General features: G+C 41.5%; 1 protein-coding gene across 1 annotated transcript in view; it reads left to right on the plus strand.

Moving 5' to 3' along the window:
* Positions 1-15121, plus strand: part of LOC144333275 (myosin-IIIb-like) — a 102934-nt gene extending 87813 nt beyond the window's left edge. Inside the window, exon 9 of the mRNA XM_077956520.1 lies at positions 12134-15121. Coding sequence (XP_077812646.1) covers positions 12134-12283 — 150 coding nt within the window. The 3' untranslated portion in view covers positions 12284-15121. The remainder of the gene's footprint in view (positions 1-12133) is intronic.
* Positions 15122-22344: the final 7223 nt, after the last annotated feature.

A 22344-nucleotide genomic window follows, 5' to 3' on the forward strand; every position in this document is an offset into this window, starting at 1 on the left:
ACCCTGGAACACTTCTGACCTAATAATCCAGCAACTATGGGGGGGAAAGGTCTGTTTGACAAGCAGGGATGGCCAGTGCCACATGCCTCCTGCTTGTCAGATATTTTGAACATTACACTTGCTAAGCAGAGGCGTAGTGGGAAGGAAACTTTCACTTACTGAGGACTGACTCTATACCAGAGACTATGATAGAGGCTTTTAAAATATTTCATTTTCACAACAGCTCTCAATAGTGGATATTATTTTCTCCATTTTATCACTAAGAAAGTGAGGCTTAAAGAGCTATAGGCGAAATCGTACCCAAATTCACATACCTAGTAAATATTGAAGCTGTTTGGCTTTTCAGAGAGCATGGGAATGCAAGTCCCATTTTACAGATGAAGAAACTAAGGCAGGGAAAGGATACTTGTACTCTTTCACTTTATTCTTTCACAGTTACAGTGTGTTCATGTGGGATATCCAGTGTGGAAAATGTGTACCAGCTAACTGAGACAACAGTTTATATAACAAAGACGCGCAGAGATAGAGCGGAAGTGTACTCTGAAATTGGAATGTGAGACACATCATTTTAAAAGATGCACGTGGAGGGGAGGGATGGCGTTGGGAATTATACCTGATGTAAATGACAAGTTGATGGGTGCTGACGAGTTGATGGGTGCAGCACACCAACATGGCACATGTATACATATGTAACAAACCTGCACGTTGTGCACATGTACTCTAGAACTTAAAGTATAATAAAAAATAAAAATAAAATATGCACGTGAAGGACCTATCACCTATAATTTATAGGTTGACTACACTTTGCAATTCCACCATGCATTAAGGATCTAGTATAGGCAGCATCTTCCTAAAACAGCAAAAGGTCTGTTTCTTTACTGGAAAACAGACTTGTGGATAAAATAAACATTTGCTTCTTTTTAGAAAATTTTTCCCCTCTTTACTTCCATCTGCTCATTGTTGCAAACAAGAGCTAATCAGCTGAGCAGAGAAACAGATGTGCTGTGACGGCTCCAAAAATGGGTCTCTCTCTGCCTGGCAAAGGGTCGCTGACAGGGGACGGTTGCCATAACAACTAGCTTACACCAATGCAGAAATATCGCAAGCTTTTTGCAGCCACTCTTGCCTTTGTTAATTATGCCATTCCTAGTAAATGATAAGATAATGCTATTTCCTTTGGCATTGCCAGGGCTAGAGATGACAAATGAGATATTTTGTGTCAAAGGGCTGTGAAAGACATACGACACTATAGAGTTGAATTATTATTATTGTCATTATTGCCATTTTGTTCCCTAAGCTCTAGCTAATGGGTTTGGTTCCCAAATAAGAGCTAGCATTTAGCGAGTGCTTACTATGTGTTAGGTGCTAAGTGAGTTGTGTGTATTAACTCATGTATAAATCTCGCAACACTACCAAAAAAGCTGGTGCTATTGCTAGTCCAATGTTTTAGATGAAGTAGGTGAGTCATAGAAAGTAACTATTCTTGTCCTTGGACAAGTTATTAGGGGATGCCAACAGAATTTCAACCTGGATATTTGTCTCCAAAGTCCTTACTTTTAACCACTATACCACAGCAAATTATTTAATTGTGACAACCGGTGTACCAGATAAGTCGTGAATGTTTTTTTCCCCCAATTCTTAACTTAGATGAGAATTATCCTTCCTGATATATGAAGGAAAATGTAATATTTCAGTGTGATGCTAAAAGCCAGTGTAATTATTGCCCAAGAGAAGGATATGGAAAAAATAAAGTTCTTTAGAATTGAATTTAGGAGATTTACTCATTTTCTAAAAAATGATTGTGGGTCAGTTATTTCAATATGGCTTCAGTTTGAGTAAAAATGCACAAATTTTAGAGTCAGATAGATCTAGGAGCAAATCATAGATATCTGCTACCTATATAACCAGTAACCTCAGGCAAGTTACTTAGTATTTCTGACTAGTAAAATGGGGAGAAGTTAAAAGAAGTAAAATGGGGAGAAGTTAAAAGAGGTAAAATGGGGAGAAAAAACCTGCCTCAAACGATAAAATGAAATAATGTACTGCAACTGTTCAGGGCCGTGCCAGACATAATAGGGGCTTTTAACAACGGTGGCATATGTTGCCCCTCCCCCACCTCTGCTTAGCCTGTTCTCATCTGTGAAAAAGAAGAAATTGGCTTAGGCAGTCTTTGCCTTTTAAGTTCCTTTCTATTTTACAGGGAACATTTACTGTTTTTAGAGGGAAGACCCGCCTTCAGTTCTCATATTCCATGGAGCTGATGTTCCACAAGCAATGAGGGTGGGACAAGTTCTCAGTAAGAGTGAACTAATGATGATGCCATGGCTGCTAGGATCTATTTTACCTGGCTTTCTGTTAAAGACTGGAGATTCATGGGACCCTGCCTGCCAGTCATATCACTGTGAGGAATGCAGGCTTTGGGAGCTCAGGAGAGTTAACTGAGAGGTTTAGAACTTCAGATCATTGGCTGAAAGACCTGCCTACCTTCTCTAGAAACATTCATCTCTGAGATTCCATCACTTTCGCTGTTCACTGGTTCACCCCAGGCATTGTGTATCAGGTTCAAAGAAACAGAGATTCCGTCTCTGGTTCTGAGGCTGGCCCTGGCCTGCCTACATTTGCAGAGTGGTTCTGTCTTCTAAGGCACTGAGGCAGAGCCCAGACGCTCAGTGCTCCAGCAGGCGAAGGGCCCAAGGTGTGGGGTGCGGGGAGTGGATATGACTGGAGGCCGCCCCGGGGTTTTCACCTCAGCTCCAGCAGTAGCTCCCTCTCAGCTGGAGCTCTGTGGAGAGGTTGAGTCATGTGTCATACGTCAGTGTGGAGGCGGGGAGCTGGCTCTGGAGGAGCCGGTGATATGTTATTACCCTCTTCCTGGTGGGTCTAAATATAAGACCCTATCTGAGGGCTTTAGATCCCAGATGTGTAGAAGCATGTGAGGCCCAGGGCCGAGGCCTCACGTGAATCCCCTCCGAGTGCTGAGCGAGAAGTGCTAAGCCAGAAATGTCAAAGGAACAACTGCCAGGAGCATTCGGGCTTTTTAAGGCTATCCTCACTCCTCTCCGGGGAGGTGAAAAGCGTCAAAGCATCTGCTGTTGCCCCTTCTCTTCATCCACCAAAGAGGAAAAGAGGAAAACGGATTCTGTTACTGCAGGAACAGAAGTGTTTGCTGGAGGAATGTCAGAGTTGGCCTCAGCTCTTCCTGAGCTCTGGGTCCCAGATGACCCATGGCTGAGCTCCAGTCAATGCCTTCACTGCCCTGTTCTGGGGACAGTCTTAGCCCATGAAAGAGAATTCCCACCCAAGCCAAACTCTACATTTGCTTCCTTGCCTGATGGCCACTGAGCCATCATGAGAGCAAATGGAGGAGAGCAGTCAGCGTGAGGGATGGAACCTCAGAGGAGCCTTGAGTAGGATGAAATAGGAACAAGTAGAGGCAGATGGACTAGTGTTTCTCGTGCTCTATTTTAATGTCCTGGGTATTTCTCATACCTTTTTGTGGGGGGATGTAGGGGGTACAGGGTCTTGCTCTGTCATCCAGGCTGGAGTGCAGTGGTATGATCTCGGCTCACTGCGACCTCCACCTTCAGAGCTCAAGTGATTCTTGTGCCTTAGCCTCTCTAGTAGCTGGGATTACAGGCATGCACCGCCATGCCCAGCTAATTTTTGTATTTTTAGTAGAGACGGGGTTCATCATGTTGCCCAGGCTGGTCTTGAACTCCTGGGCTCAAGTTCATGACAGGCATGAGCCACAGTGCCCAGCCTCCCATACCTTTCTTAATTTTAGAGAGTTAAACAGAATCACTGTCTAATAGGAACATACAACATTCTCAAGGACATCCTTATTTGCATAGTGCTGTCAGCCTGGGTAAGGACAGAAACCACAGATACTTGCTGATGAAGGAGTATGTCCAAGTGGGAACTTTCAGATACTCTGCTTGATTTGCTTCTCTTCCTGTTTTTCAGATGCATCATGAAGGAGAAAAACATTTTTTTCCTCAATAGTTTCTGATTGGGCGCTCATGCTTCAGTTCTATCGCCTACTAGCTATGGCCTTGAGCGCATATGTCTCTTAACTTTCTGAATCTGTTTCCTGACCTGGTGTAATAATATGTGACCTGACAAGCTGTAAAATGGACTGAATTGTAGAGGTCCTCCTTGCCCTGTCCTTAACATACTCTGGTAGAAATGGAGCACTAACTGGCAAAGGAAAGGGGCAGCAAGGGAGAGTGAAGGGACAGGTAAGTGAGAGGTGGCAGGAAATCCATCTGCTTAATGCTTGCATGCTGTGTCTACGGGCTCATAGCATAGACATTACTGTGACCGCGGCTCTCTGAATATGGAATGTATTTGGAAGTGGCTCAGCATTCTCCATCATTATGAGGATTCCCAAGAGATGCCTCACATAGGAAGGTGGTAGGTAACCATGGAGTTAACTCCTTCTTTGGTCATGAACCAACTGTGTGATTTCAGACAAATCAACTGACTCTCCCCTCAGGCCCTAGTTTTCTCTTCTGTAAAAGAAGGGGGTTGAATGAGTGAACCCTAAAGGTCCTTTCATCGTCCATCTGTGTATGAGGAAGCTCTGGATCAGGCGACCACAGTGGGAATGCACTGGGAGCAAATGTACTCCTTCACTTTTTGAGTACCAAGGACACATACGAAATTTGGACATGCTAGGAGTTCTGTAGATATTGGTCCTGAGTCTGAGAAGGGGACTTAACACACAAGTAAGAATAAATGATCTGTTTTCAGGGTTTCCGGGAATTTAGGTGCAAAAATCAGCATGTGGGCTGACCTCAAACCCAGAGTGAGTTCCCCTTCTATCCTCCACTAGCCATGGTGGGAAGTTGGTGTTGTATACGCATGCTTTGTGTGTTTTTAATTTGAACCTGGCTTTATTTCTCCATAGACTTAAGCTGAACTTACAATCCTGAGAAAAAAGAGACCCATAGAATATCACAATATAATGAGAGACCTTCCTGAAGTTCGTAAGAACAGTCTAATTTAAATTACTGCTGGCAATTTTACAGTGTACAAAATGTGGATTCAATCTTAGCCCCAGTTTTAGTTTTATGAAAGACCATCCCTTGCCAAGTACTTCAATTTCAGTTCATCTAGTCCATATTCCCTTACAAAAAAAAAAAAGAACGAATCTCAAATATGTCCTCCTTTGAATTTATGTATCATCTTAGGTAAGAAACTTCATTTATTTATTCAGTCTCTCAGCTTATAACACTTTAAGATGTTCATTTGCAAAAGTGATAGAAATATTTGCCAGTGGAATATTTATACTGTAACCACAGTTTCTGATTCCAGAGAAGTTCTGACTTAGAAATCTTTATGATCAATAACATTTATCAATTATGCTGCATGAATTGTGTAAGCAAAATTAAGAATCTTATTTGCCTTCCTACCTCTCAGCCCATCTTATTTGCCAGTCTATTGCCTGCATTTTTGGGCTCAAGGTCAGCCAAGGATTAATAGCTTTAGGTCTGTTTGCCTTGCCTCTTATTTAGCTGAATTTAGCTCTTGAGATAACAGCATTTTGCCTGTGTACTTGAGTGAAATTTTAATCCCGACCTTTGGTTATAATTTTGGATCGCACGAATGATTCTAGTAAGGTGAGAAATCAGAACATAGAAGGCAAACCTAATTACATTTTTAATGACATTTCAAAATATTAGTGGAAAAATAAAGTAGTCTGAATAATTCCTGTTGTTTAAGTTTGATAAATTCTTATGACAGCAAAAATACTATAATGCTATTTCCTTGAAAACATTGCTTAAAATTACATTATTGGAAGAAATTTCAGCCCAATAGCTCTTTGACATATAATTTGATAAATGGTTTAACTATCTTGTTAGAGAAACTAGGTTTTCTGAATCTGGAAGCTCATATATTGACTGCTTTTATCCCTTTCACATATAGTATAATGCAGATGCTCTTTTCGGATGATGAAGATCTTGAGATGAGGAGCTGTTAGCTCAGGTTCTTATACAGCAAGTCATTGTGCAAGAGAGAGTGGAACTCACCCTTGTCTTGGTAACTTTATCAATAAGTTCTAGTCATGGATCATGATGGCCCGAGAAAGTGAAAGTGCTTTACTCATGCCCTGTGCTTACAGCAGAAAGGGATATAGTTGGGAAGGGAATTTCATTTGTAAAACTGATTTTTAAAAATCTGCCACTGGAATAGTTATACTGTAACTACAACTTCTGATTCCAGAGAAGTTCTATTTTAGGAAACCTTATGATCAATAACATTTATCAATTATGCTACATGAATAATTATGCTTCATTCTTCTGGTATTAATCTCATGGGGACCTAGTTTTCTTCTTCTTTTTTTTTTTTTTTTTGAGATGGAGTCTTACTCTGTTACCCAGACTGGAGTGCAGTGGAGTGATCTTGGCTCACTGCAACCTCTGCCTCCTGGATTCAACCAATTCTCCTGTCTAAGCCTCCTGAGTAGCTGGGATCACAGGCATGCGCCACCATACCTGGCTAATTTTTATTTATTTATTTATTTTTTATTTTTAGTAGAGACGGGGTTTTACCATGTTGGTCAGGCTGGTCTCTAACTCCTGACCCCGTGGTCTGCCTGCCTTGGCCTCCCAAAGTGCTGGGATTACAGGCATGAGCCACCACATCCAGCCAGGGACCTAGTTATATTATCAAGACACCACCTTTAACCTGCCAACTTCTTGATAAAGAATCCCAGCAGTCAACAAATACTCCAGAACAAAGAGGCATGCCCTTGAAAATTAAGGCAAACTTTTCAATATTTATTTATATTTTCAAGACAAAAAACCACAAAATTTGCTTCTTTTTATTATAGAAATAATCCATGCTCTCTATAGACATTTTAGAAAACACAAAAGGTCTTAAAGAAGTAAGTAAATAAAATAATTATTACCCATGTGTCAGTGATCCAATGATATCTACTATTAACATTTTAGGGCCACAGTAAAAGCTGAATAACCAGCATTTTCATAAGCAGTGCTTCAGATGAGGCCCATGAAAAAGGGGTTGCTTGGTTTGCTTGCAAAGAAGAGGTACAGGGAGATAAAATATTTTGTCAAAGTCACCCAGTGACTTTGGTTTTGGTGGCAAAACCAAAACAAAGATGCCAGGCTCTGGGATTTTCTAGCACTAGCCAGAGGTGAAAGTCTCTTCGTGACCCAAGGACTGCTGACAGTTGTTTTTCTCTGCCATTCTCTGGCTGGTGGCTAAGGAAAGGAACAGCCATCTTCAACAGAACACAGCTGACCTTGCTCAAGGTCAGACAAAGGGATGATATGTGTCAAAGCAGTTGTGGATGTGGTTTCATCGCATAGATTCTCGTAGGAGAGGGGAGGTGTTCCCTCTGTGGGGTAGGAGGGAGTGACTGGGGGTAGATGTAAGGAGTCTGGATCTGTGGAACTCCTTAGCCTGAAGAAGGCTAAAGAGAATTGCCTCAAGCAATTGAAGACGGATAATGACTAGCCTTTGCTCCAAAGACCTGTCAAGCTAAGCCATTAGTGAAAACTTGTTTCTTGTTCTCAGTCTCCAGAAAGAAAAGGTTTTGGCAGCTAAGGTGGCAATGACCAACATTTGGGAGCCTCAAGCCCACTGCCAGGTAAAATAGCTATTGGCCTTGGGCACTAAAGCTGCCAGTGCGTAGATATTGCTAGTAATCCAGCACTAGTGTTTTCTTCTTTCTAAAATAAGCAGCAGTGTAATCTAACTGTACCAGGAAAGCCGTGAGTTTGCATTTCAAGGTGGGAACCTGGACATGCTCCATTAACCAGCATCCAAACAATTGCTCGGTCGCGAAGCTCTTCTTCCTTAACAGAGGCATTATTACAGCAACCAGCATGTTGTCATAGACCTTAAGACCTTCTACAAAACATTGGCAATAAAATCCCCTCAAAGTTCCAGCCATCCTGTTCACACCTCAGAATAATGTACTGTTCACTCTAGCTAATTTGTATGGCGATGTTAGCCTACTAGTTTGAGATACTACCCAAAGATCACTTACTTGGAAATCACAAAGTCGTGGAATATTACAGCTAGAAGGGATGGTAGAGGTTATTTATTTCCACCTTGCCACTTTGTAGATTGAAAGAGGTCCTGAGGATATGATTTGTTTTCAGAGGTGAAAGGGTGTGCATTTGGGGTCCTTTGCACAACACCATCTCATTTTTATCCACTCCTTTAATGTGACTTACAGAACCTGGAAAACTTGGTCCCAAAGCAGTGCACTTACTTGCCATCCCACTCTCCTTTCTTTTTTTTTTTTTTTTTTTTTTTGAGACGGAGTCTCGCTCTGTCGCCCAGGCTGGAGTGCAGTGGCCGGATCTCGCTCATTGCAAGCTCCGCCTCCCGGGTTCACGCCATTCTCCTGCCTCAGCCTCCCGAGCAGCTGGGACTACAGGCGCCGGCCACCTCGCCCAGCTAGTTTTTTTGTATTTTTTAGTAGAGACGGGGTTTCACCGGGTTAGCAAGGATGGTCTCGATCTCCTGACCTCGTGATCCGCCCGCCTCAGCCTCCCAAAGTGCTGGGATTACAGGCTTGAGCCACCGCGCCTGGCCCCACTCTCCTTTCTTAATGGAGCATCCTAGCAACCGATTCAGAGAGTTCTTTTTGAGGTCACCTTCTCCTTGGGGCAAGAGAAGAAAGACCATTGGACCATCCAAGCATCCTTAACTCAGCTTTATTTCACCTAGAGGCAAGGAGAATGTTGAGCTAAAGAGAATGATAGTACTGTTTTCTCTTAAAGAAATAGCTTCAGACTTTGGTATTGGATTGATAGGGAATCCCATTCCAGGGTGTTGACCTTCAGTTGCCCTGCGTCCTCTTAAGAGTGCTTCTTTAACTCTCATCATATGTATAACCTGCAGAAAGGGCTGTTTCCTCCTGGTGAGGAGCAATCCTGAAAGAGACCCCCGAAGAAGATGGAGTTGAAATGACAGAACTTCAGAACACCTGGCTAGTGTAGTCAAAATATGAGTGCAGAAGCTGATAATTTTTACAATTTTAACCAACTATAACTTTTATTATATATAGCACTTATATGGCAATGATTTGTTTAGTTATTCTTCTCCCTGCCTGGGTTCAAATTCTGGCCCTGACAATTACTAGCTATGTGATGCCAGGTGAGCTGTTTAACCATGCTATCCTCAGTTTCCACACCTGCATAAGTGATCATTGCACCTACTTTGCCAAATTATTTTGAAGATTAAGTTCAGTGTGTATTTGACTTTCTCTTCCCAGGGCGTACTATCCTGCCAGACTAATGGGTACTCAATAATTGTTTGTGAATTATTTTATTAGCATAATTTTCAATAAACTTCCTTGGAAGGCTGAACTTAAATAATTTCTTTGTTACATGATGCACTGAAGAGAAGAATTAGGCCAAGATATGCTTTTCTGTTAATCAGAATGAGCTGAAGATAATGTTTGTCTGTAAAGAGAAGCTGAAACCAGATACAAGTTTTGAATATTTTATGACAACACTTGAGAAATGTTAGAATATCTCTATTTTCACATTGAGATATGTTCTTAGAATTGTGTTTTGTGTCCCATCCAAGTTGGCTAGAAGCTGATTTGAATTTCCCCACAGAAGTTGTAGACTATGGGTACTGGATACTTTGTGTTGTCTTGCTTAGCCAGCAGTGGTCTCCTTCTAAAATCTTAAGCACTCAGAGCCCATATCCTTTATTGGACATGTTACTACACATTGTCTTAGGGCATATTTATAGTTGTCATGGTTTGTCATTTAATTATGATAGGTTCACTTTATATTTCAATTGGCCATAGCTCCTACTGGGGAAGGACAGAGTCTTATTTCTCTCTCCCTCACAGGCCCTATCACAGTGTCATGAATAACAGTGAACTATTTGTTGATTGATAGGTCTAAAATTATGTTTGTCTTGCACTTTTGAAAGTGTCATTTCTGAAAGGAAAGGTGTTGAATAGGGATCTTTAAAAATAATGTAGGTTCTCACCTGATTGGGGTGAGAAAAGGGAGGTCTTTGGGGGCAATGAAATGGCCTTTGGTTCTGAAATTGGAATTATTTGAACTTCAGTTTGAATGTACATTTGAAAATAACATGTTAAAAGTATGACAGGATATTCTATTTAGAAGATGGGGCTGGGGCCGGGCCAAGGATGTCAATTTGTAGAAAATGTTCTCCAGCTCAGAAGAGAAGAGTACAGGGCAATTATGAGAACGAGAGCACAGGGTCTAGAGCAAGGCAGTTGGCACATTTCACCAGGCCTTACAAGTCCAATGCACTGTCTGGAAGAGAGCAGGAATACTAGTTTTCTATCACTGCCATAACAATACCACAAACTTAGTGGCTTAAAACAAACACCTGTTTCTTAGTCTTAATCTGTTTCATGCTGCTGTAACAGATTATCTGAGACTGGGTAATTTATAAAGAACAGAAATTTATTTTGTCACAGTTCTAGAGGCTGGGAAGCCTAAGGTCAAAGTGTTGGCATCTGGTGTGGGCCTTCATACTGCGTCCTCACATGGCAGAATGCAGAAGGGAGCAAACCCAGTCCTGCAAGCCCTTTTCATGGTAGTATTAATCCATTCACAAGGGCAGAATTCTCATGACCTAACCACCTCCCAAAAGGATCCACCTTCCATTGGTTGCATTGGGGATTACATTTCTAACACATGCATTTTGGGAGACATGTTCAGACCATAGCAGTTATGTTATGATTCTCTAGATCAGAAGTCCAGTATGAGTCTCACCAGGTTAAAATACTCTTCTCCATTTGGAAGTGTCCCAGGCATCTCAGACTTAATATATCCTAAATGGAGCTCCACTCTTCACCCCAAACCTGCTCTTCCTACTGTCTTCCTCATCTTAGTAAATACCAGTTCTATTCTGGTGGTTGCTCATGTCAAAAACTTTGGAGTTTTCCTTAGCTCTCCTTTCTTCTAAGCCCTGTTCAGCAAATCCAGTTGGCTCTACATTCAAAATTATATCTAGAATCTGATTATTCTCACCATCTCACAATCTCTCATCTGGATCCCTGCAGTAACATATTGAACTGGTTTTGTTTCTTCTTCTCATAATCTATCTTCTGCACAGTAGCCAGAGTGATCTTGCTAAAACATAAGCTAGATCTGTCACTCCTCTGCTCACCACAGTCGGTTGTCCCATCTCATTTGGAATAAAAAAGCCAAAGACATTATGACGGCCTAAGAGGGTGGCTCTATTACTCTGGTCTTCCTGTGCTCACCGTTACAGGTGTTGCCCCCTCACTGGTGTTTTGGATCATCAGAAATCAAAGTTTCCCACCTGGCCATGGCCATCGATCATCCTGGTGGCAGACTTTAAGTGAAATAGGGGTTCCTGATCCTCCACGTCCTCTGGCTCACTCCCGACTTCTCCTATCGCCATTGTGATAGTCATCAGAGTCTGAGTGTAGAAGATGTTCTTGACTGACTCAATAAGTTGATAAAAACATTCCTCCACAGGGTCACGTACTCCTCAACCCAATGACAAGCCCAGGGTCATTTTCTGGTTCTGCTGCTCTTGTACCTAGTCAGGCCAAGTAACTGGAATGGCAGCTGTTTCTACGATGTACACCATTGTTGGAGTTTGAGGAGGGGAAAGATGCTCTTAGAAAAAGGAGAGGGTGGAGTGGGGTCATTTTTACTTTATATTAACCATGTGAGTCTTCCAACAACTCTCTGCTTAGCTGGTCATACTCTTGGGGATTTCATGCATCTCAAAGTACACAAACATCTTTGAGAACAATTGTTTCTTGTTATTGAATTCAGTAGCTGGTAATGAGGTGAAGGATGTAGACAAGCCTTTCCTTAAAGAATAGCAGGGTTGGGATGGTGTGGTATACACTGGCTTTCTCCCCTTGTGCTGTTCTTGGTACTTGGACGGTTCGATACATGCTTTTTAAAAACAAAACTGACACATTTTTAAAAGTTAATGAACGAATAAGATAACAAATTAGTTATGCACAAATAAGGCCTAGAATACACACATCTCATTACTGGAATTCAATAACATTGTGGCCAAGGAAACTGTGAAGGGGGCTAAGATCAGCCCAGGGCCTTTTTAGGACATCTGATGTGGCAGTCGGATTGATGTGTTGTGTCCCGCTTTTGTCTAATAGGTCATTGCCTGTGAGCAGCAGTATGACTCTTCCTATGATGCTCGCTGTGACGTCTGGTCCTTGGGGATCACAGCTATTGAACTGGGGGATGGAGACCCTCCCCTCTTTGACATGCATCCTGTGAAAACACTCTTTAAGATTCCAAGGTAAGACACAAGATGGCGCTCTTGACTCATTAGTACTTTGTGAAAGTGTCTAGTTAGAGGGATAATAAATAGTTTGTAAGCAATTTCCCTCCAAACCTGACAAAGCCTGATTGTGAAATATATTTTCTTTGAAAAAACAAGGGGGGTGGAGGGGGATCGAGAAGAGGATGTTCCTGAAAGATAACATACCCCAAGGAATAATAAGACCATGTTGGAACAATTGCATATTTTTTAGCACTCAGCTTTTTCTGAGATATTCATTTTTTGTACTTTGCACGATAAGATTACGAATGGAATTGTGAATTAAGTAATCTGTCTAAATGCTAATGTTTTCTTTTTAATTACATACTTTCTCTAGTATTCAGTGTAAACATATGTGTATCATATTGCTGTATTCACTCAGACCAGTATTGAAATGTATCAGAAAATGTTACATCAGCACTATAGATCTTACTCTCCATCCCTTAATTTCTGTCTCAATGGAAAATTGTGCAGAAAGAGGTCTGTTTGGAGAGCATTTAAATGCAAGTATACTTTCTATTCTGTGTATTCATTAGGGGTTTGTACAAGAGGTTGGGTTGTGTTTCATTGGAATCGGGCTGATGTGTGGCCAGCTCACAGCTCTAGTTACAGAAAATGAAGCTATCCAGGGATGCCTTCCCAACCAGGGTGCAGATTGAGAGATAATTTGTACCTTCCAAATGTCTCTTTCAAAAGAAGGCTCTGGGCAGGCTGGGAGCCATTTAACTGCCTTAACAATACAAGTGTTGACCTTTCCTTATCTGCACAATCACACAGCTATCACAGCCTTTAAAAATTTCTCCTGATTGCAATTTGCATTTCTGATTAGGTCTATTTATATGCAGATGAGGCTCTCTGGTGTTCATCATCATAATGTTATCATTTTATACCTAATCCAGATGTGAACAACCACCAACCACTATTCCAAAAATGATTCCCACCCAAGCCAGAGTTAGTCTTTTGGCTTTTTCGAATCACAAAAACAGGTCACAGTGATTAGAGGAGCAGACGAAGCACCTGGCTTTTTAGATTAATAGTCTGGTGAGCATTCAAAAGGATATAAGAATGCAGTAGCTAAAAGCTGCATTGTGTACAGTAATAAGTCAGAAAATGGGAAATGGTGTCTGGAAGGATTTGTGTGTGCGCTTTGATTTTTTACAAATGGTTTACCCCTCACCATTTATTTAATGTGGCAACATAATTTCCTGAATATCAGGATTAAGGTATAGCTTCTTATTAGCAAAATACTATGTAGTTTTGATAAGAGATCATCTATATTTTTTTCCTTTCTTGTTATGCATTTGTATATAGACCAGGTGTTCAAAAATTTCTTAAGGTGATAAATGTGAGGCAGCTAAGAGAGAGAGAGAGAGAGAGTGTGTGTGTGTGTGTGTGTGTGTGTGTATGTGTTTAAATAGACCCTTCCACTCCAGTGACTCCACTTAGCTTGCTTCTGTGCCCAGCCAAGCTTCTGATCTCTAATAATCTCTTTATTCTCTCACTACTCATCTCTTCCATCTTGGGAGAAGCCTCTAGATCTCCAGATGTGGGATACGAGTAACTAAGTCTCCACTGCCTGCCTCGGGACAGAGTGGATCCCAAGAATTGGGCAATTGTTAGAAAAGGATCCTTATCCCAACTTAGTTTAAGGCTTTGCTTCTCTCCTCCTAGTGTAACCTCCTGCCCTTTTAATGTCTCTTGGTTCCTGTGCAAATGATGAATCAGATCGAACTAGGCAATGTCAGCAATAATCAGTCAGCAGATTCTCAGTGTGATTATGTGTGCTCATGTGCGTTCAACACTTGCCATTGTCACAACCTTAGTGGCTGACTTGATGTTCTTGGATAGGAATGATAAGAGGTTTTATTTTATTATTTTAAATCTTAGCATATTTACATACATTGTACAGCTTTCTTCTTCCCCAAACCAGGAAAAATATGTTGGGTTTATATTCACCAAGTTCTTTACTTTAAAATTACCCTGTCAATTAGAATTGCACAGTTCTCTTTGAAGGGTTACGAATTGACCAAATGTGTGGGTCACGTGTGAGTGCTACTAATTTTTAGTGCTAAAAATGTATCCTTTCCCGAAAAAGCTCTTTGATGAAAAGTATAGACATTAAGCATTTATGTATTTTTAAAAGGCACTCAAATTATTTACCTGTGTGTTTCATTGGAATCGATCTCAGTCAGTGCCTGCCTGCCTGCCTGTCTGTCTGTCTGTCTCTCTCCATCCCCCACCTCAGTGGAGAAAAGCAAATGAAAAATAATGACAAAAATCCTTTGAATACATTTGGTTTCAGAATTAATTTTTTTTCTATTTGAATGTGACTATTTTCAGTGTTTTGGAATTTCTTGTCAGTGAAACAATGAAATCCATTTCAGGGTATGCTGGGATCTAGAATGCTGTGTGTGGTTTCTTCCTCTGGCTTTCCTCACTGACCTTTTCCCTGCAACCCTTTCTTTACTGGAAATAAATTGAGTACATTACCAAGTAAGGGAAGAAAATAAAACCTTGACTGAGTCAGGGAAGAAGTGACTTTCACAAGTTGGAAAAAGATTTATGAGTTAATGAAGTGCTGGTTACCTGTGAGCCTCAGATGTCAATAAAACAGGTAATTAGGAAGGTTCCCTGGGTACTGTCAGGAAATAGGAAGCAACTTGCCTTGATGTGGTTGATTTGCCTGTACATGGGTCTCCTTGCTTTTCCCTTTTCTTCCTTTATCCACTTTCTCCTTTTGCTTGACCTTCACATTAGAAGATCTCACACAAGGTCATCATGCCCTGTCTTTGAAATACTGCGTGACTCACAATCTTTCCCACTTTGCAACACATAGAAATTATCTGCTGATTGGCAGGGCATCCACTATTTGCTGAACCTGTCAGTATGTGTCATCTCGTCTAATGCCTTTGCTCCGAAAAAGTCACCCCTCTCTGACTGTCACTGCTCTGTCTGCTGCTATTTTTCCCCAGGAGTTATAAGAGAGCAAATGAATGAAAATCATTTCTCTCAGCATCAGTGGATTCAGCTCTCTCTCATGACTCTTTACTGAGGACTTCTTTAAAATTCCAGAGGCTTAAAAGGATCTTGAAGATGACCTGGATATATTTTTCACTTAAAAAGAGATCCGTTTCATAGATATAATTCAAGAATCAACAGAGTTAGTGGAAATATACAATTATGTTGGTCTCTTGACAAGCAGGTATCTTTCCTTAGCTTTGAGTCTTTGGCTAATGACCCCCTCAACTTCCATAGAGGGGAGCGAGGAAGACTGTGGGCATCAGTGTGATTGTGTTCACTGGTCAGTCACTGGGGAGAGCTGCATCATCTGCCCATTTATTTGGGGCCAGGTAGGAGCTGACTCTGTCCAGTGTCTCATCACACATTGAATACTTCCACTTTATTCCTTGTGGGAAAATGCAGAATGTTTTCAGGATTCTCAGCAGAAATGTCTTTGGCTGGAAGTGGACAGAACAGGCTGGCCCGAACATTCCAGTCCCTGAAGCTGGTGATTTTTCCTTCCCAAAGAGAATTTCCCTGCAGTACACAATTCAAAAAAAGGAGAGCTCATGATAATCACCAATTTGCATTTCGGCTTGTTTCCTTCACTAAATCTAGGTTGTTCCAAAGTCACCTGGACCCAACTGTATTTGTTTCTTAGGGCTGCTACAGCAAATGACCACAAACTTGGTGGATTAAAGCAACAGACATTTATTCTCTCACAGTTCTGGAGGCCAGAAGCCCCAAACCAGCGGGTCAGCAGGGCCACACTCCCTTTGAAGGCTCTAGGGAAAAATCTGTCTTTGCCTCTGCCAGCTTCTGGTGTCTCCAGCTTTTCCCTGGCTTGTGGCAGCATGATTCCAACCTCTGGCTTCATCTTCACGTGACTGCCTTTCCCACGTCTTTGGGTCTTCTTCTCTCATCTCATGTAAGGACATAGACTTAGGGCTTATCCTAATTCAGGATGATTTCATCTGGGGATCCTTGCCTTAATTACATCTGCGAAGATTCTTATTCCAAATGAGGTCACATTCTCAGGTTCTGAGTAGACATATCTTTTGGGGTTCATAATTTAGCCCTTTATACCAACCAACTTTTATGTTTACCAAATTCCCTGAGAAACTAATTTGGGGGCAAGATACAAGACAATTAGCTCAATGATGATGGAAAAATAATAGCTGCTAAGGTCTGTCAAGTGCTAACTATGGGGCAGGTACAGTGTTCTGTGTTTTAGCTACAGAAATGCATTTAATCCCCACAGCAACTCTGGGAAGTAAGTACTGTCACCACTCTTTTTTCCAGATGAGAAAACTCAAGGATGTTAGGCAGGCTGGCTTCCTCTGGTCATGCACCCAGGGAGGAAAAATGATTTGCATCTGAGAAGTTTGACTCTGAAGCCCACACGTTTTGCTACTACATTGAAAAGTTAAAGCCCTTTCTTAAATTATATTATGTGTTGATGAATTATGTGTTGAGCACTGAGGGGACTGGGGTATATAGAAATGAATAGAAAGTGGTCCTGCCCTTTAAGAAGCTTACAGTCCAATATCTTTCCTTCTGCTCTCAATTTTAAGCTGACATTATCAACCTGAAAGTTAGAATTTTATTAGCATCATGACTGAATCAGCCAAGAAACTGAAGAACAGAAATCAAGAGTGTTGTCGTAGGTGAACATAGGCTGTCTTTGGCTCATTGATTTATGACCCCAAGCCAGAAATCTCTCCCTTCTCCAAATCCTGCTTCAAGCAACTGCTTTTTAGTTTCTAATTTAGAACACGTAAGACAAGTTTTTAAACTAAAGAATTATAGAACACATGTTATATAAAAGCAGAAAAATACTTCAGGATATCATCATTCTCACCCAGAAATTTGTCCCATCTCACCTTCCTTGCAAAGCCGTATCTCCCATGTCAGGGCTATTTCTAGTATAGCCAACACCTTCTCCCCCTTTGCCTCTCTTATTTTTTCTCTTCCCTTTCATTTATTTATTTTTTCAGTGGGAAAAGCTCATTCTTGGTCTTGAGGAAAATGGAAATATGTTTCTGGCATCCTAAGTTGGAACACATTTTCTCATGAAAGCAGTATTTTCAATGGTTATTTGGGAGGAAGCAGTAGAATAGCTGAAGTTCTCTACTTTGGATGCATTATTAGGTTTTTGTGGCTAAATAGAACTGTATGACCTGGTCTAAGGACTTAGGCTCTCTCTAGAGCTTTATCCTTATGGAAAAAGAAAATGCCTTCCAAGTTCTAAACTACCAATGTACAAAAGCACTTTGGAGCACAATCCACTAGGAACGTGGGAATGCCCACGTCCTCTACCCTAGGACACCTTTAACTTTGTTCATCCAGACTCAGGCTTGGATTGGGTGCTCAAGTTTGCTGTCAAGGAGCACATCAGTTTACTGCCTCCTCCTCATTTATCGGTAAAGGTGAAATGGAGAGAGTTTGTATAACAAAGAGGAGAAATTAGATTTTTGGGAACCTAGGGTCTGGATCCTTGTGGGCTGCCTGGATGCTGGGGTTAGTGGGGCTCAGATGGGCAAGTGACTGCTTGAAACATTTGTGTGTCTATTTGAAAAGCTTCCTCAGGAACTCAGTGCCTACAATCGACTCTTGTCCTGAAATAGGATCCTTGGGCTAAATTTTTATCTTACATAGGCATTTTTTTTTTTTTTTTTAAGATTCCTTTTGATTCTGACTTTCCTAATTCACAAACCAAATTGTTCGTATATGGGAAGCAGTAGTCCCTGCCTGCTCCTCAGCTGTGAGATGCAGAGGCAGCAGGGAGCTCTGAGTCACCAGTAATTGTCTCACTATTACAGAATTGTCACAGGACATTTTCCTTTAGGGCTGTGAAATATAAAGAAAAGAAATTAAAACTAAACTATTGTTGAAGTGTAATGAGTGAGGGGTGGTGAGTGTTTAATGGCACAGTGAGGCTGGATTTGCCCTGGGGAGTGTTGGTTTCTCTTCACCAACCCAGGTCACTTAGCTATTGGCCTTTTGAGCAATGAATCCTCTCAATCCAAGCTTCACTCATAAAATAAGAAGTGCTAGAAGAATTAACATCATTTAGCATTTATTGAGTGCCTAATAGCAAAAAAAGTTTTAAAATATTCCAATACAAAAACAATGATTTCTTAGGAATCTTTTTCTTTCTTTGGGAGATTTCTAATCCCATTTTTAATGGATTGCCTTCAGTATATACCCCGCTCCAGATCCCCAGAATATCTTCTGGGCCCAGGACTTGACACTCCATTTCCTTGGAACCCAGTAGCTGGAGGCATCTGGCAGAAATGCCCCAGAAGGCTTTCACTCTGTGGAACCCATTTCCAAATTATTTTTAAATTCGAGTTGAGCAGCTGGGGCTGTTCAGTCCTGTGGAGGTACTGTTTGCTGTTCCCTGCCTGAGTCCTGGCAGGCAGGGAGAATTTAACTTTGTAAGGTTTCATCTGGGGATCAGGTGGCAAAGCAGGAGCATGCCTTCAGGGACTTTGGGTCCCCACCACCACTGAGTAAAGCTCACCCTGAGAGAAAGGCCAGAGGTGCAAGGGGTTGATTCATAGCGCTATCTGTGCCTTCTTCTCATTACCCTGGTTTCATTATTTTGGCACCACTGACTGTGGCTAATTCCAACCCAGCTCCTAAATGATGGAGAGACAGGCAAAGAGGTAGGCAAGGAAACAGAGCTCAAAATTGTACTAGAGTTGAAGGACCCTGGTTTCCTTTCTACTCCAGAAAACACTAAGGAATAAAGGTGAGGAATAATTCTAACTGCCTTTATGGGTTGGCATAATGGTAGGGGCAGGGGTAAGATAGGGATGAAGTGCAAGGAGGTGATAGTCTTAAGGAAGGTTCTTACAGGTGGAGCTGTCCATTCCTGGAGGATCCTAGAGTCAAGTGAAGCCAGTATCATTAGAAGGAAAATATAGTATAGTGATCCAGCATGGTTGTTTGTATCAGTTAACTATTAGTATGTAACAAACCATTCCCAAACTTTGTTGCCTAAACAACCAACATTTATGATTTTTCATGAGTCTGTGGTTTCTCTGGTTTGCAGATCTTGGCTGGGCTTGCTCATTCATCTGTGATCAGTTGATGATTTGGCTGTGTTGGTTGGTCTAGGATAGCCTTGGCTAGGATGACTTGGCTCCAGTCCTTGTGGTTTCTTATCCTCCAGCAGGCTAGCCTGAGGTAGTTCTCATATTGGTGTCAGGATTCTAAGCATAGATAGAGGAAGGAATAGAAAATTGGACCAGTTTTGCTATCAGGTTGTTACAGTGTTCTACAGTCAATCTGCACGGGTTCAACTAGCAGCTCCATCACTTTCAAGTTCACCAGTGTGAACTTGACCAAGTTACTTCATGTCTGTGTGTCTCAGTGTCCTCCCTTATAAAATGAGGATATGAATAATATCGACCTCATAGAGCTATTGTGGGAGTTAAAGAATGTAAAGTGCTCCGAATAGTTCATAGTAAGCATTCAATTCATGCTGGGTGCTACCAAGGAAAATATCTCAAGGGCATATTTATATTGTAAGGAATTTTCTTTCCCTTGTTGCTGAAGAATTGAAAGCTTCTGTTCGAAAAGAGCCACCCATGAGATCAGTCATTTGAACGTTTAGCTAATTGATTGATTGATGATTGTATGAGGAATTAAGAGAGAATGAAGGATGATTTCTCAAGTCCCTATTACTTACATTGCATCTATGTGAAGGACTCTGCCATTAGTATCCATTGTCACAACTCCTTTGTAAATAGACACACTCTTAAGAGATGTGGTCACACACACCTCGCCCTCACATACATACATGAATGCTGTGACAGGAACTGCACATGAGGAAGCAGGGCTGACCTTAGTCTCCACTCCCATGATGTCTCCAATGAGTGGTGATGCTGTTATCCTCTGAAGAGAACTAGGGCCATGGTACTTTTCTTTGCTATCAGTTCTATCAGTTTTTGTGGTGGCTTTGTGCTTAGTTGATGAGTTGTATGACTGATCTTGGCTGCCTCCTTCTATAGGGTCCTTTTAACCCCCTTAGTAGGTTCAATCTTCTCCAGGGTTCTAGAAATTTTTTTGTCTGCAGGTAAAGGGACAGTAGCAGGAGTTCTAAACTTAGGGTCATTGATTCAAAATTGAGTCCCATTTTGCTCCTATTTCCTCTACCACAGAAAATACTTTCTTTTTCAGCCCAACCTGGAAAGGCTCAAAACACTGGCAAAAGGAGAGAGAAAACTGAAGCCAGGTGAGGGGATTGTAAGGAGAGCACCTGGTTGTTGCAGATAAGTTCAGGTTTCTTTGGGGAGGAGTGATACTCCAGGTGCTGAGGGAATATGCAAGTGAGACCGCTGCCCCACTATCGGTGCTCTTAGAATTCTGGGGAGCAGGAACAGTATTAGAGGAGTGGAAAAGGGAGAATGTGCTTCAGTTCTTCAAATAAGGGAAGAGGGCAGAGCCTGCAGACTACTATCTGGTGAGCTTGACTTTCATGTTGGGATAATTACTAAAAATTTATTTTCTCCTTGAATAGTGTGTGAATTCTTAAAAAGCTGTGATCACTAGGAATTAGCATGGGTTCATTGTAAACAAGCCATGTCAGACTAATTTCCTTATTTGGTGTTATTGTGAGACTGGTATGAATGGGAACTATTTTAGACATAATGTATTTGTATCTTTGGCCTTAAGTAAAATCTGTTGTGATATCTTAGTGGCTAAGATGGAAAAGCATAGACTGGAGAATGGTGGTAGAGAGGGAGTCACACCCCGGGAAAGATTGTGTTGAGGAACACTGGATAATTGTGTCAGTATGAACACACTGGCTGGGGGAAAATTGTGTCAGTATGAACACACTGGGGGAAGTTCTGGGGGCCTGAGGCAGGACTCTGCTGACCGTCCTGCCAACTGAACATTTAAAACTATTTAATGAGTTGGAGGATATTGGCAGCCTTTCTGTCACATTCAAGGAAAGTGATGGTTGGTGTGCTGGATGACAGACTTGGAATCCCAAAATATCTTAGTTGTTAAAGGCAATGGAGGTCTCTAATTAGCAAATAGAACCCTCGAAACTGTGGTGAACTGTGTAGGCTGAGAGAGCCGTGACTTAATAGCCCATGGTGAAAAATGAATTTATTTGTATTTGTAAGCCCAGTGGGGGGTCAAACAGTAAAATACCATCTTGCATGAAACATGAGGTTTGATAGAGCATCTACTACCACCATCCCCCAAAGTGGCTCTGTCCTAGCCAGATGGAATGATGTCTTCCTTCTGAGTACCACACCAAAACTGCCACAAGGGAATCTTACCCTGGCGGAACTCTAAACCTGAAGCTGACGTTTCAAACTGGGATTCAGATACCTGGGTTCTGGTTGTGCTCCTGCTCTGTTACTATTCCATCATTTCACCTTTCAGAGGGGAACAAATGGCTACCATTCTTAAGCAAGACTGTTCTGCACTCAGGTAGCAGGGCTTATGTGAAGTTTTCTTTATCCTCTTCACATTCTATGGCTTCTCAATAGAGAGGAATGAGAATAGCTACCAACTGCAGGGCTGGGGCCACTCACTACAGCAGCAAGTCTCATCCAGGACAGGGTCCTCAGTCCTTGCTCTAGATGAGAATACCCTGGGAGCTTTAAAAAAATACCAGTGCCTGGGTACTGTTCCCCAAGAATTTCAATCTAATTGGTTTGGGTCAAGTTCAGCATTTATATACAAATACAATTAATTTTACAAATAAATTTTTGGGATAACATGCATATTATTGTATATTTGCAAGTACCCTAGATGATTCTGAAGGGATTGAGTAAAACCCTTCCCTGAAACAACTATCAGACCCTTGTTTGTTTTTTTGTTGATATTTTAAAACTACGGAGTCTCCCTCTGGAAATTCTTGCTCCTTCCTTCTCTATTCCCACCCCATGATTGAGAATTGAGAAATGAGAGATGATATCAATGGGACTCTGTTGCACATTATGAAGAATGTAAAGTAGAAAAAAGGATTCTAGCAGAATAGCCAGTGGTGATGTTATAGGTTAAACTGTGGTATGC

Source organism: Macaca mulatta, chromosome 12 (genome assembly GCF_049350105.2).
Source record: "Macaca mulatta isolate MMU2019108-1 chromosome 12, T2T-MMU8v2.0, whole genome shotgun sequence".
In the NCBI taxonomy this organism is placed as follows: Eukaryota; Metazoa; Chordata; class Mammalia; order Primates; family Cercopithecidae; genus Macaca; species Macaca mulatta.